Source organism: Mobula hypostoma, chromosome 19 (genome assembly GCF_963921235.1).
Source record: "Mobula hypostoma chromosome 19, sMobHyp1.1, whole genome shotgun sequence".
Classification (NCBI taxonomy): Eukaryota; Metazoa; Chordata; class Chondrichthyes; order Myliobatiformes; family Myliobatidae; genus Mobula; species Mobula hypostoma.
The window spans coordinates 35404611-35419454 of record NC_086115.1 but is presented as its reverse complement, the minus strand read 5'-3'; the positions used below and the strand labels follow the sequence as shown (position 1 = coordinate 35419454).

Sequence of the window (14844 nt, the reverse complement as noted above, 5' to 3'; positions counted from 1 at the left end):
GGTTCTTTGTCAGTCTTTGTTTATGTATACTCCATAGATGCTGCCTGACCCGTTGAGTTCCTCCAGCATTTTGTAAGTTTTACTCTGGATTTCCAGTGTTTGCAGAAGCTCTCGTGTTTGTTAAGGTAACACGTCCGTACTTTGATAAAAAAAAATTACTTTGACCTTAATCTTTAAACATTCTATAATTAGGTTTTGAATGGCAATACCTGAAGTGCAAGAGATGTGCAGATATTCCAGAGTTTGAGGGAAAAAAACAGTTTTATTTGCAAAAATAAATTGGTGTACAGAAGAAATGATGATCTCAATCCCTCACAGCGAAGCTGTGCACCATGTTAAAGTCTCTCATCTATAAAGCAATAACATGGATCCGAAAATGTCCAGCGAATAAAACTAGTTGAATTTTACTTTAAATGGGTAATCTGTTTCTATCATTTTTGAATATATAGTCACCCTACCCTGCCAATTTCTGAGAAAACTCAATGAACGCAGGCCAAGAGGTCCACATATAAATATGGAAAACATATTCGGGGTGTGCATGTTGGTCCTTTCAGCCTATTCTGCTATTCAACATAATGTTGTTCGTGTGCCTCAACTCAACAAAACAAAGAGCTAGATATTGACTTCCCTGGAAGGGTGGGGGTGGGGTGGAGTGGCTTCTGTTTACATCAATGGTGTTGATGTTGAGAGCGTTGAGAGCTTCAAGTTCCCAAGTTCACCTATAGCCTGTCCTGGTCAACCACGTTGCGGTCATGGCTAAGAGAGATCACCAATGCCTCTACTTCCTCAAGAGGCTAAAAAAAATTGGCAAGTCCCTGTTGACTCTTAACAATTTTTACTGGCGTACTATAGAGAGCATCCTGTTTGGACGCAAAATGGCTTGGTATGACAACTACTCTGGATGTGACTGTAAGAAACTGCAGAATTCTGGACACAGCCCAGCACATCAGAATAACCAGAATCTATCTATACCTCTCCCTACCTTAGTAAAGCAGCAAGCATAATCAAAGTCCCCACCCACCCTGAACATTCTCTCTTCTCCCCTCTCCAATCAAGCAGAAAATACAAAGGCCGGCAAGCATACATCACAAGCCTCAAGAACGGCTTCTCTCCCACAGTTATCAGACTGTATGATAAGATGGATTCTTGGCCTCACAGTCTACCTTGTTATGATCCTGCACTTCATCATTTACCTGCACTGCATCTTTTGGTAGCTTTTACAGTTCACTTTACCTTATTCTGAAACAATGAACGGTGTAAACAGAGTGATCTGTATAAAGAGTAAGCAAAACAATTTTTTCACTGTACCTTGGTACACATGGCAGTAATAAACCAACACCAGTAGCCTCTATACCATTACCTGGGTGCCTTTTGCATCTAGAAACAATCCATTTCCTTCTGAGTATATTCAGTGACTTGGGCTCTGTGACATGTGTCGGAAAACACTTTTCATTTCAGTCTTAAATATCTTATCCAGTATCCTTAGTCTGTAAGTGCTTATTCTTGACCCACCCAGACAGAGCAAAACATCCTTCCTGCATCCAGTATGTTGAATCCTGTCCGATTTTTTACACATTTCAGTGAGAATTCCTTTTTCCTAAAATATATTTGTTAATAATCCTGCTTCAAATTCTAAACTTAGATTGCACAGGATTTACCCTTCTGTCTCGCCAATGTGTGATAGATGCCAAGGGACGGAAGCCACATTGTCACACACCTTTTGGTTTTGCCCATTACTGACTGGATTTTGGTCCAAAATATTTGACTGGCACTCAAAGGCCTATAAAAGATCCTTCCCCTTGGAAGCTGGTCTCGCTATATTTGGCTGCTCGCAATCTACTATTTGTTTCCCTGCAGCCATACAACAGTCTCTGATGCTGGGGATGATTGCTGCCAAAAGACTTATCTTGAGGGAATGGAAATCACCTTCTCCCCCTTCCTTTCGGAGATGGATGGCTGATATGATCTCAGTCATACAGATGGAGAAACTTAGGTTCTTGAGAACCAATTCAATTAAAACATTTTCGGCTATCTGGGATCTATTTCTTGCCTACCTGGACGAGGCCGGGGGCGGATGAGCAATTTCCCCCCAGCTGATTTCTCACGGCCCTCCTTTGAGATTTAATGTTTAGTACTTTTGAGCGCTTTGTATAATAGGCATCCTTCTAATGTTATGTCTTTTTTTTGTTTATTTCTTTTCTATATATGTCTGAGCTGGTATGTTTTTGTTGATTTCGTTTTTTTTTGAAAATTTTTAAAATAAAGTATTTAAAAAAAAATAATCCTGCTCCAAGTTTTTTTGTCATTCAACCACACATACAGCCAAAAGAAACAATGCTACTCTGGGGCCAAGGTACAAAACATAGTACCAACTGTCACACACAAGGCACACATAGCTCATGTAAGATAGCAAACATTATGCGGTATCAGTAAAATACAGTCACACAAAAAAAAACAGTCCAAGACCCTGAGTCCATGAACGTTGCAGCAGTCCGCAGTTGGACACACTACAGCTTGTCTTCTGCCTAGTGAATACTGGGACACCACCCCACACTGCCTCCTGTGCAGCACACTGACTCCGATGCCTCTCTCCTGGGCGGCTGCAAGCAGGTGACACCACAGCTTGAGACCCAGTCCTCGCTACGACTGAGGCCATGAGCTTTCCCACCATTTGGCAGTAAAACAGTGAATTGGACTTGCAGCATTCCACACTAACTATGTCCAACAGGGTCTTGTGATCACAAGAGAAGCGACCAAGACAATCACTCGCTGTTAGACTGTCTTTGTGCACAAACTCCTCCGAAGCCTCTCTGATGCAGGCAGCAGAACGATCTGCTGCAAGCCTCAGCCAATGAGCAACTCGCTGTTGGGATAGACCTGCAGTACTTTAAGATCTTAATATCCAGCAGTGTCTTGCAATCATAAAAAATGTTTTAAAAAGACAATTAACACCTTTGGTTGATCCTGTAGAAGCCACTGCGATTGAATATGCCACCATTTTACCAGCAGATCCTAGTTAAAGCAATCAGTGCTATTTCTCCAATGGCTAAGGTGCTTGCTTTAGTTAGTCCAAATCACCCAAGAATATGAGGCAGGAATCCCTACTAGGAATTTTATTCCAGGGTTGAAGCTCAATTTTCACACACTCTTTTCCTCAGTTAGACCAAGGCTGTTCTGGTACACTGAAGGTGGTGATAAATTACCTCTGTGATGTCTGCCTTTGCTCAGTGTGGCTCCCAAGAAGCGGGAAGTGTTCCATGTCAGCAAAATAGCTTTTTATTAACTACCCTATTGGTCCTACTTAATATCATGAAAACCTCACAAAATCATATATGTACATGCTCATTAAGTAGTGACATATTAACTGTAATGATCATTAAGAGTTACTTTTATTCTGGAAAAAAAGGTAGTAAAGCATTTCTGGGTAGAGTAGCAAGCTTGGAGACAAAGGAGACTGCAGATGCTGGAACATGGAGTGGAATATGGAACAAAAAATGAACAGCTGGAGGAAGCCAGTGTGTCAGTCAGCATCTGTGGAGGTACAGTTGATCTGGACTAAGAGTCTCAAACTGAACATCAAATGTCCATTTTTCTCCACAGATGCTGCCTATCCCATTAGCTCCTCAAGTAGCTTGTTTTTCGCTCAAGACTAGTTACCTTTTTCACTTCATTTGTTTCATGTACTAATAACTTAGCACTGTTAAATTGGTTTGAATAATTATAGATAAAACAGACTATTCTAACAAATTCTCTTTGGCTGTAAAGAATACAGTTGGGCTCAGTAAAACTGTTATAGTTACTTCATGAGAAATCTCACAGAGACTCTGTCGACTATTTTTCAGGAGCTTGTCCCCAGATGTGTTCTGTACATTTAGAATATGTAACTTCATGAAATCCCAACGGCTGCCCATCCTGGTGTATCAAAAATCACTGTATTCTGTGGAATGCAAACAACTGATTTCTCTGAACTCAGCATTACGCTGCATGTAGAACCTAACTACCCCACAGTTTAATCGACTTACAAAGAATGAATACACGATCACAAGAAATAATTTCTAAGTACTTCTGTATCAAAAGATTGAATGGCTTATCATATGAAACACGTTTGATGGCTCTAGGCTTGTATTCACTAGAATTCAGAAGAATGAGGGGTGATCTCATTGAAACCTATCACATGGTGAAAGGCCTTGATAGAGTAGATATGAAGAGGATCTTTTCCATGGTGGGACAGTCTAAGACCAGAGGACACAGAATCAGAATAGAGGAGTGTCCTTTTAGAATGAAGGTGAGGAGGTATTTCTTTAGCCAGAGAGTGGTGAATATGTGGAATTTGTTGCCACAGGCTGCTGTGGAGGCCAAGTATTTCTGTATATTTAAGGCAGTGGCTGGTAGATACTTGATTGGTCAGGGCATGAAGGGATACGGGGAGAAGGTTGGAGATTGGGGCTGAGAGGAAAATTGGGTCAGCCATGATGAATGGTGGAGCAGACTCAATGGGCCAAAGGGTCTAATTCTGCTTCTATATCTTATGGTCTGATTACCATATTTCTAAATGTTCAGAAATTATTTCTTGCAGATGCGGGAACTCAACAGTTTTATTGTCTTTTAAGTTGATACAATATAGTAAACGGAATGGTGCAATAGTGAAAAAACTCAGCAAGTCAGACAACAAATGTCAGTGGCTGCCCTGTGTGTAGTAGATCAATAAATATCTCGCTTTGAAGCCATATGATATGCAAGAAATGCAATGGGCAGTTCACAAGCTGATAGGATCTAGCCACATACACACCTTATTCTAGCATAGTTTAAGAAGAGGAGGAAAGCAGACCTAGAGTGCAGATTAGTCAGATTAGAATAGTTACACCTAATGTTGAATTTTACATCAAAATTCACTTTCAAATGTTCCATTCAAATTACCTGTCAATTTAATGCATAATGTGCAAAGAATGCTTTCTATACATCTATTTAAAAATGCTTAATTTCTACTACTGAATATTTGGATTTTCTCATTTAATGATGAGCCAAAGCATACTTCTGGCTGGTTGGTAGTTCCATACAGAATAACTGGCATTGCCCTCTGCACAAGTCAGCTTGTCTCTGACCCTTATGTCTGTGCTTTGAAACATGGAAGGCCCAGACAAGCTGCTGTTCGATGAACAAGCCTAAATTCACTCAGTTCAAGAGCCAGATAATTTCACATCTGGCCTCGTGAGCTGTCGATCATGAGTGAACAGCTAAGTATTGGTTTATTTATGTTCATTCTGCTTTTAATTAATTTCCTGTAAACGATTGGCTTCATAAGCAAACTTTTATTTCCAAATATTTATTGACCAATTTTTAAAATTTTTTTTCAATTTCTCTAAGTCTGAAAGAGTTGTTTTTAAATGTTCATGATTATCCAGAACAATTATAAAACAGGCCTCTAAATTTTCATCAGCTGTTTTCCTTTCCTTAACCTGGACCTCCTGATCCTGACCGAGCCAAACTTGATAACTTTGGTGTTGCGATGTTGGCCGAGCTTGGCAATTAGCTTGCAGATGTTTCATCACCAGTTGAGGTGACATCCTCAGTGCGTAGCAGTTGGTGTTTCTTTCTGCGAGTGCTCACACTTACATAGGCCTCCCTTTGCTTGCCTCGGTCCTGATTGGCTACCCCTTCTGTGAGCTTTGAATTCTATTGGCTCACATTTCTTTGGCTCTTAGGGGTTCGTAGACGGCATGTTTGTTTACAGAGTTATCAGAGAGAACCACGCTTCAAAAAATTCTTATTCCTGCTTCGTGCTTGCCTGCGCAAGAACATTCACAGTGCCCCAGTTAAAGTGGTGTCCCTCTTGGTCTTCATGTATCGAGATCAACGACAGTGAATCATGTCTCCGTACCACCAGTTTGTGTTCCTGTAAACAAGTTGAGAGTTTACATCCTGTCTGGCTGATGTAGTTCTTGTTGCAGTCTCCACAGGTGATCCTGTACATCACATTGCTTTTGTCGGTTGTCTCTACTGGTTCCTTAGTCCTTGAGAAATGCAAGCCAGTAGAATTCAAACATCAACTGAAGGGATAGCCAATCAGGACTGAGGCAAGTGAGCAGGGGCCTCTATAAACAGGAGCACTCCCACACAGAAACACCAACAATTGTGCACTGAGGACATCACCTCGACTGGTGATGAAATGTCTGCAAGCTAATTGTCAAGCTTGGCAAACACCACAACATCAAACATCTCAACCTCAGCCATCCACCCTCCTAAACTTAATAACTTTGTCTAGCTTACTCTTCTAACTTGCTTGCGTACTTCCTAAATAGAAAACAGCTCTTTTTGGACAACTTCTTTTGGCAACCTTAATTTCATTAATCTTGGTAAAGAACTTTCTACCACAGTTCTATCCTGTAGTTGATAATTCAATAATGTTGAGAAAGCTACAAAATCTTGTGTTTGTTATTTGGTGTCCCACCACAAGTGTGGCAATATCTCTCAAATCACCATATCTTAAGTCTACTTTGATGGAGTTCACATGTTTTGGAAGTATTTGCTATCAAATCCTCTTTGGGGAAATGGTAACCAATGCAGATTGCAGCTATGGTGTGTTGATGGTGGAAAGGAAAAATGTTGAAAATGGTGGATGGGGTGCCAATAAAGTGGCTGCTTTGTCCAAGAGCTTTATTGGAACTGTGCACATTCAGGTATATAGACAGAATTCCAACACATTTCTGGTGCCAAGAGGATATTGGAAAAGATCTGTGACTGTGAGAGGGTTGATAGGTTGGTCAGGTATGTGGGGAATTACACATAATACCACCAGTTCTAGCAGATACAGTATTTACATGGTTATTCCAGTTAAGGTTCTTGTCAACATTGACACCATCCACTGCCCCGTGACAGTTATATCACTGAGTGTCAGTGGGTGGTGGTTAAGATTTACCTTCTTGTGGATTGCTATTGTCTGGCACTCAGGTAGTGTTAAAATGATTGCCATCTTATGAAGCCAAGCATGATTGTTTCCAGAGGATTTCTCCATCTGAATACAGGCTAATTTATTATGTAAATAATACTAAGTGATTTAAACACTGTGCAATCATCTGCAAACATCCATATTTCCAAAGGAAGATGGATGGCCAGCTAAACATCATAGTTGGAGATGACTGAATCCAAGTCATTGCCCTGAATACACCTTAACAGATGTCCTCAGGCTGGGTCAATTGATTTCTAACAACCTTAACCATTTGCTTTTGCAAAGGACTCCACTCAATGCAACATTTTCTCCACAATTCTCATTTGCTTTAATTTTACAATAGCTCCTTAATGGCACATTTTGATAAATATTGCCTTCAAAGTTAAGTACAGTCCTGCCCAACTCACCTCCAGGAAATGGCTCTTTTCTCCTTTGTTTTACATAAACATTTGAACCAGATTTTTTTTGTTTAAAGCTATGTTTCCTATTTCATTCACTTGCCTTCATTAATTCACTTTATTTGTAACTTATTTCTTTCTCCTTTCCCTCAATTTTATGTTTTCAGTTTTATTTACGTATACAGGGAACACAACATTGAAATAAAGTATTTTGGTGAAAGAACTGTAAAATAATATCTTGGAACTATAGACAGGTGAACAGAATAGGCAGGTGTAACTTGACATGGCAAAGAAACAAGAAATGGAAGAATATGTTCAGTGGAGAGATGTCGAATGGTCTGGAAAAGGCAGTAGAAATGCCAAGGCATTTTATAAATGAGAAAGGAAGTACAAGAGTAAAAAGAAAGTAACAGATTCATGCAATGTTAAAATATTACTGCAAGCTGTATTACAAAGAAATACAATGTAGCCACACAGAATGAACATCAAAATCTGAAGTCATAAGTCTGAAAATCTAGAGTTATAAGGCAAATTTTTATTATGAGCACTTTCCAGTGGAGCAGAGAAATTGACCGAATTAAAAGTTTGATTGTTTCTAATAGGAAGAACAGGAATAACTATTTGCTTTTGTCACTAATGGATGTAAAGTTTGTTCATGTTGAGTTGCCGAAGCCTGGAATTTTTTGCCGTGGGAGACAACTGAGACAGATAATATGCATTAGTTAAAGAAATAGAAGATAGCATTTGAAGCAGAGGACTATACAGGGGCCATGAGAGAAGACTGAAGAAGTGGGATTAGTTTTTAAATTATTCTGTCAAAGATATAATATGCCCAGAGTGTCCTAACTCCATTTTATAACACCGCTGTGGCCCTGTTCACTCCTTCTATATTCCATCTTAATATCAGTGATAATTTCTACCAATCATTTCACTTATCCATTCATTTACTGATAATTTAACAAAGACTCCCTTTGGAATTCCAGTCCTCAGTGCTCATAAAGCCTAATTAGCTCACTGAGACGGGCATGAATCACATCTTCATTTGTTCCACATTCTTTAACTTTATCAAATTTTACACCAGTTAACATCCTTAAACCTTTGCATCTAGTAATGATAAATGTCATCAAACCTTAGACCTTAAAGGAACTCCCACATTGTTTCCAATGCTAAATCTGCTTCTTCGATACTTAGCTTCCTCCTTCTTCATGCCATTTGCTTAATTTTCCACCTTTATAGGACGTGAATACCGTCCCATACTTGGAGAAGCCTTCCTCGCATTCCATACCCTCTAGAATTGAAGACGAGAAAGAGCTTGTCCTCATTAATCCTGTCAGCTCAAGTTTGGAATTTTTCTTTCTATATCTTTTTTTTCCCAATACCAAGGTCCAAATTTACATCAACTTTCAGAATATATTGCTCAACAAACTCTGCCTCTCCACATGTGTATGGTTATTGTGCTGAAACTAGCTTTACTGTACCAACCTGCTTTTCTGCATTCTTTCCTAGGTTTTGTAAACTATGGACCTCATTGCATAGTGCACCCTCTTCTTCTGATAAAAGTCATGAAAATTTGTATAAACATAAGAGATCCTGCCGATACTGGAATTCCAGAGCAACGAACAGAACCTGCTAGAGGAACTCAGTAGGTCAGGCAGAACTTATGGAGAGGAATAAGCAGTCGACGTTTCGGGCAAAAAAACCTTCATCAGGACTGGAAAGAAAGGGGGAAGAAACCAGAATAAGAAGGTGTGGGGGCGGGGGGGGGAGGCAAAGGTGTACAAGCTGGCAGGTGATACTGAGACCGGGTAAGGGGGAAGGTAAGTGAGTGGGGGAGGGGGAGGATGACATGAGAAGCTGGGAGGTGACAGGTGGAAGAGGTAAAGGGCTGAAGAAGAAGGAATCTGATAGGAGAGGAAAGTAGACCGATGGGAGAAAGGGAAAGAAGGAAGTGATGGGTGGGTGAGAAGAGAAGGGGTAAAAGAGGTGCCAGAGTGGGGACTGGAAAAAGAGAAAAGGGAGAGGGAGGAGAAAACACCAAAAGTTAGAGATATTGATGATAATGCCTATGATAATTGATGATAGTTAGGTTGGAGACTACCCAGATGAAATATGAGGTGTTGCTCCTCATCATGGCAATAAAGGAGTCCATGGACCATGTATCTTGTCTTCTCTTCCATGAATTTCAACTTCTGATGTTCTTGATTTATCAACTTTAAAAGAACCTTATTTGAGTCATATCAAATTTTATAATGAAACGTACCTTAACATTTCCAATGGGTTAGTTTCATGAACTTGAATTCCACATCTTGGACAATCATTTGTGTCTTCAAAATGTTGAACAATACAGCTTTTGCAAACTGTAAAAGAAAACATAAGTTATTAGAACCTCATTTTTATTGAACTAACATTTAAAACAACCTTTCAAATAAAACATCGTATTTTAGACAGATCATTTCAACTAATGATATTTGCAACTATAACTTATAACTAAAGATGAAATGTAATTGACTTGCTTCAGTACATTTAAAATTAAAGTGAAGATGCATTTCTTTCATATGGCTGCATCATTGTATTGTATGGGAGCTGCAAGGTATCAGATCACAAGACCCTACAGAGGATAGTAAAAGTTGCCTAGAGGGTCACTGGGGTCTCCCTTGTCCCTATTTGTGACATTTGCCGGAGGCATTGTAAACGAAGGGTGTGAAATATTGTTGAGGATCCCTACTGCCCATCCCACAATCTCATTGAAACTCAACCATCAGGAAGGAGGTACAGCAGTATCAGGTCTAGGACTGCCAGACTGGTTAACAGCTTCTTCCCTCAGGCTATGAGAATAACGAATACCAAGTCACCACTGAGGTCTTGTCTCTAGGTCAGCAAGCCGTTTACTGTTTACCTGCGCTGGGCACTTCACATGCATTTTGAATTAAATTTATTAATTTACTGTCATTGTGGATTTGTTTTATAAGCTGTGTGAGTGATATGTTCTGTGGGTGCACCTTGGTCCAGAGGAACATTGTTTCATTTGGCTGTATATATTTACAGTTAGATGCCAATAAATTTGAACTTGATTTATTAAGTCCTCAGTGTTACAGCAAAATGCATCATAGACAAAGAACAGCGGAGTGTGGTAAATGAGTACTTACACCATTTGTGTGCAAACATAAGGTCTCCGAAAACTTCAGAGAAACCCTTTTCATCTGAGCACATTAAACACATGGCGGAGTATAATTGCTGGTATTATTCCTATCAATGTTCATCAACTACTCTAGAAATTTTTGCTCTTGTTGTTTGAAACTGTTATTTACTGAGATGTTGGGCATGGAACCCTGCAATCTGCCAGCAATTACTGAGAAATTCCATTCTACATACAGCTGTCCACTTTTAAAGTTTTTAACTCATACACAGTAAAACTGAAGTAAATCCTGACCTTACTGCGACAGCTATTCTTTAGTTCAGCAATAACTTTATTACCATCTTGTTAATTGTGCATAATTGAAGCTGCCAGTATAGACAAGATGAAGGATCCCGATGAAGGGTCTCGGCACGAAACATCGACTGTTTACTCTGTTCCATAGACGCTGCCTGGCTGCTGAGTTCCTCTAGCATTTTGTGTGTGTTGCTTGGATTTCCAGCATCTGCAGATTTTCTCTTGTTTGTGAGTATACACAAGATAACCTGAGCTAACTAATTCCTTCATCTCGTATTGTTTTACCAGGATGCTGCCTGGATTAGATGACATTTCTTATGATGAAAGGTTGAGCGAGCAAGGGCTTTTCTTTTTGGAGCAAAGAAGGATGACAGGTGACTTGATAGAGGTGTGTAAGATTATAAGAGACGCTGATAGAGTGGACAGCCAGCACCTTTTTCCCATGGCTAATACCAAAGCACATCCTTTAAGATGAGTGGAACAGATTGCAGGGGTAGGATTTTTTTTTAAACACAGAGAGAGGTAAGTACCTGAAATGTATAGCAAGGAGTGGTGGGATAGGCAGTTACATTAGGGGCATTTCAGAGACTCTTGGACAGGCACAAGGATGAAAGAAAAACGGAGGGAAGAGGTGGATTGATTGAGGAGTAGGATAAAAGGTTGGCACAACTTCATGTTCTACGTTCTATGTTTAATTTGAATTGATTTTTATCTGGTACCAAATTCAAAAAAATTGGACTGATGCTAAAACTAGAATCTCATTCTCAGAAGACCAATTGCATTATCCAAAGATATTTTGTAGTTGCACGGTTATCACTGAAGTGGGGCTCAGCAGTTGTGCTTTGCTAGGAATTGGTGCAGGGAGCAAGGAAAACAGTTTTCCCTCAGGATCCATCCCTCCATGATCCCACCAGTTCAGTCTTCACAAGGATGAATGAGCCAAGTGTGATTATCACCATGATAATCCTGATTATCTACAGCAATGAAACTAAAGGAATGGAAACACTTCCAGTCCAGGAAAACAACCAGATTTTTAGTGGGAGTCCTTATGGGCTCATGAGTACTGTCAGTAGCCAGCTATACTTGCAAGAAGTCAGCAACGTTGACCAATCCCACTGCCCGAAATGCTACCTGAGTCAAATCACATTAATTCATCACTGCATGCTTCGGTGACCTCTTTGATGTAGCAATAAACAGAAAATCGTGAAAGAGAGCAGAGACATGCCATCTCACAATTTGCTGGCTACTTAGCTCTATCTTTCAGTCCAGATGAAGGGTCTCGACCTCAAAACACTCACTGCCCATGTCCTCCACGGATGCTGCCTGACCCGCTGAGTTCCTCCAGCATTTTCTTTGTTATTCTAGAAGTGTGGTGTTACTATCAGAATCATATATTCTATATGAAATATCCTATTGTAATGATGTTTAGAATTAAAGTAACCTTGATTTCCATACAGAGAACAGTCCAGGCATGAGAATGTGAACAAAGATCTTGCAAAATTTCACATAACTTAGTAAAAGCAGGTTTGTAAAATCTAAAGTCAAAGTAAGTTTAATTATCAAAGTACATATGGAGTAATGCTGCCTCGTTTGGCTGTGTTCGTGGGTATTCATGTATGGTTGAATGACAATTAAACTTGAACTTGAACGCTATGTCACCACATCAATGTATACTATATTGAGATTCATTTTCTTACAGGCACTCAGAGGAAAATAAAGAAGTACAATTGAATTTATGAAAAATGGTACATAAAGAATGACAAAAACAATATGCAAAAGATGACATAAAAACAAATAATACTGAGAACATGAGTGGTACAACCACTGAAAGTGAGACTGTAAGCTACAGAATCAATTCAGAGTTCTGTTGAGTGAAGGTCAGAATCAGAATCAGGATCAGTTTTATTATCACCGGCATGTGATGTGAAATTTGTTAACTTAGCAGCAGCAGTTCAATGCAATACATAATATAGAAGAGGAAACAAAAATAATAATAATAAGTAAATCAATTACAGTATACGTATATTGAATAGATTAAAAAATGTGCAAAAAAAGAAATACTGTATATTAAATGAAGTGAGATCGTGTCCAAGGGTTCAATGTCCATTTAGGAATCAGATGGCAGAGGGGAAAAAGCTGTTCCTGAATTGCTGAGTGTGTGCCTTCAGGTTTCTGTACCTCCTACCTGATGGTCACAGTGAGAGAAGGGCATGCCCTGGGTACGGAGTGAAGTTGTCCACGCTGGTTCAGCAGCCTGAAGGTTGCAGGAAAATACCTTCCTGAAGCTGGTGGTGTTGGACCCAAGGCTGGTGTACTTCCTGCCCGATGACAGCGGAGAGAAGAGAGCATGGCCTGGATGGTGGGTTTCCTTGATAATGGATGCTGCTTTTCTGTGGTAGCACTCCTTGTAGATCTACTCAGTGGTGGGGATGGCTGTACCTGGTTGGCAGATGTCCATCACAGACAAAGCCATCCCCACTATTATACATAGAAAAATGTCTATTAAAACAGTTTTCTTCAGAGAGCTCTGGATAGAATGTGTTGCTGAAGACTGTGAATAAGTCTGTTAAAACATGAGTATCCATTTGCCTCATGGTTCAATGTCCACAAAATATCCTCACTGCCATCTGACATCTCTAGTTGCGAGTTGCAACCAACTGTCATCACTGACATACCCATTACATGAGTATGTTCGTTTGAGCACATTCTGAACTTTGAAAGATAGTTAAACAGCCTTCAGTCAATCTGAATTCAGTCAGTCAAGTCTCCTGATATCAGTAGCATGTACCTTGAAATGGACATCAATACAACAATGTTGAACTCTACTATTCAACAATAGTAGAAGGTTAACTATAAAACTCCAACTTAACAAGGAAATGTGCAGTACATAATTAATAACATTAGACGTGAATCTCAACCAGGAAGAATATCAGTCACGATGAGGTGAAATGCACATGTAAGTGTCCAAACTAAAGTTCTAATTGTACAGTTTCATCCCTTTTCATTCCTAAATGATTGCCAGTGTTATACATCTTGGGTTAAATCAATGTCAAAAATGCACTAGTGTATCTGATTTCCAGGCTGAAGAGGGCAAACAGAATTTCAAAGACTAGAAGCTTTATCCCTCTCTCCACTTTTGTAGACCGAGAGAATGCTGCAAAGTTTGTTTTGCTTTCCAAACAGAATCATCAAATTTTGAAGAACCGGCCTTTTAACCCAGCTTGTAACAAGGTATTCACCAGTTCTCATTCCATTGCCAATTCCCTTTCAAATTTTATTCTCAAGATTATTTGTTCAATTCTCTGGCCTGGGAGCAGAAGGCGGCCGAGTTTGGCAAGGGATAGAGAGTGTGCCAGTGTGAAGTGGGGAAATAGGCATGAGAACAGTCCTCAGAAGGCCAGGCAGCATCCATGGAAAGGAATAAGCAGTCAACGTTTTGGGCCGATACCCTTCATCAGGACTCGTGGAGAATCCTGAGTCCTGATGAAGGGTATTGGCCCGGAACGTCGACTATTTACTCTTTTCCATACATGCTGCCTGGCCTTCTGAGTTCTTCCAGCATTTTCTATGTGTTGCCTTGGATTTCCAGTAGCTGCAGATTTTCTCATGTTTGAGGACAGTTCTGATGGAAGGCAGCTGATTTTGATTGTATTTTTCTCTGGTTTTCCTTCTACAGATGCTACTTCACCCATTGAGATTTCTGACATTTCCAGATTTTTTATACCTGTAATAGTTTGTTTTTATCTAAGAACCATCAGGCAAAAGGAAAAAAATGTCTAACTACAGCATTTTGTAACTCCAAATTGGGGAAATATTGAGAATTCAAATACATACATTAATTCTTTCACATTGCCAAAGTAACTCTAGAGTTAGCTGCATTGCTTTTGTTTCTTTAAATATATTAACACTCACATTCAGTAGTTGGAGATCCACTATGGGCAAATCTAAAATTAACTGTTACATATCAAACTTTGAGAAGAGATTAAAATGAAGGATGCATATTTGATACACTTCAAAGATGGTGGAGGAATGGGTATCAATTTTTAGCAAATTTCAAAGTTCAAAGTCAA

The 14844-nt window shown here is 39.6% G+C and overlaps 1 protein-coding gene across 5 annotated transcripts in view; it reads right to left on the bottom strand.

Moving 5' to 3' along the window:
* Window positions 1-14844, bottom strand: part of pcgf5b (polycomb group ring finger 5b) — a 160377-nt gene that overhangs the window by 45528 nt on the left and 100005 nt on the right. For all 5 annotated transcript variants that reach the window (XM_063071671.1, XM_063071672.1, XM_063071670.1 and 2 more), the window contains one exon: window positions 9605-9701. In XM_063071671.1, the coding sequence (XP_062927741.1) occupies window positions 9605-9701 (97 nt within the window). The remainder of the gene's footprint in view (window positions 1-9604; window positions 9702-14844) is intronic.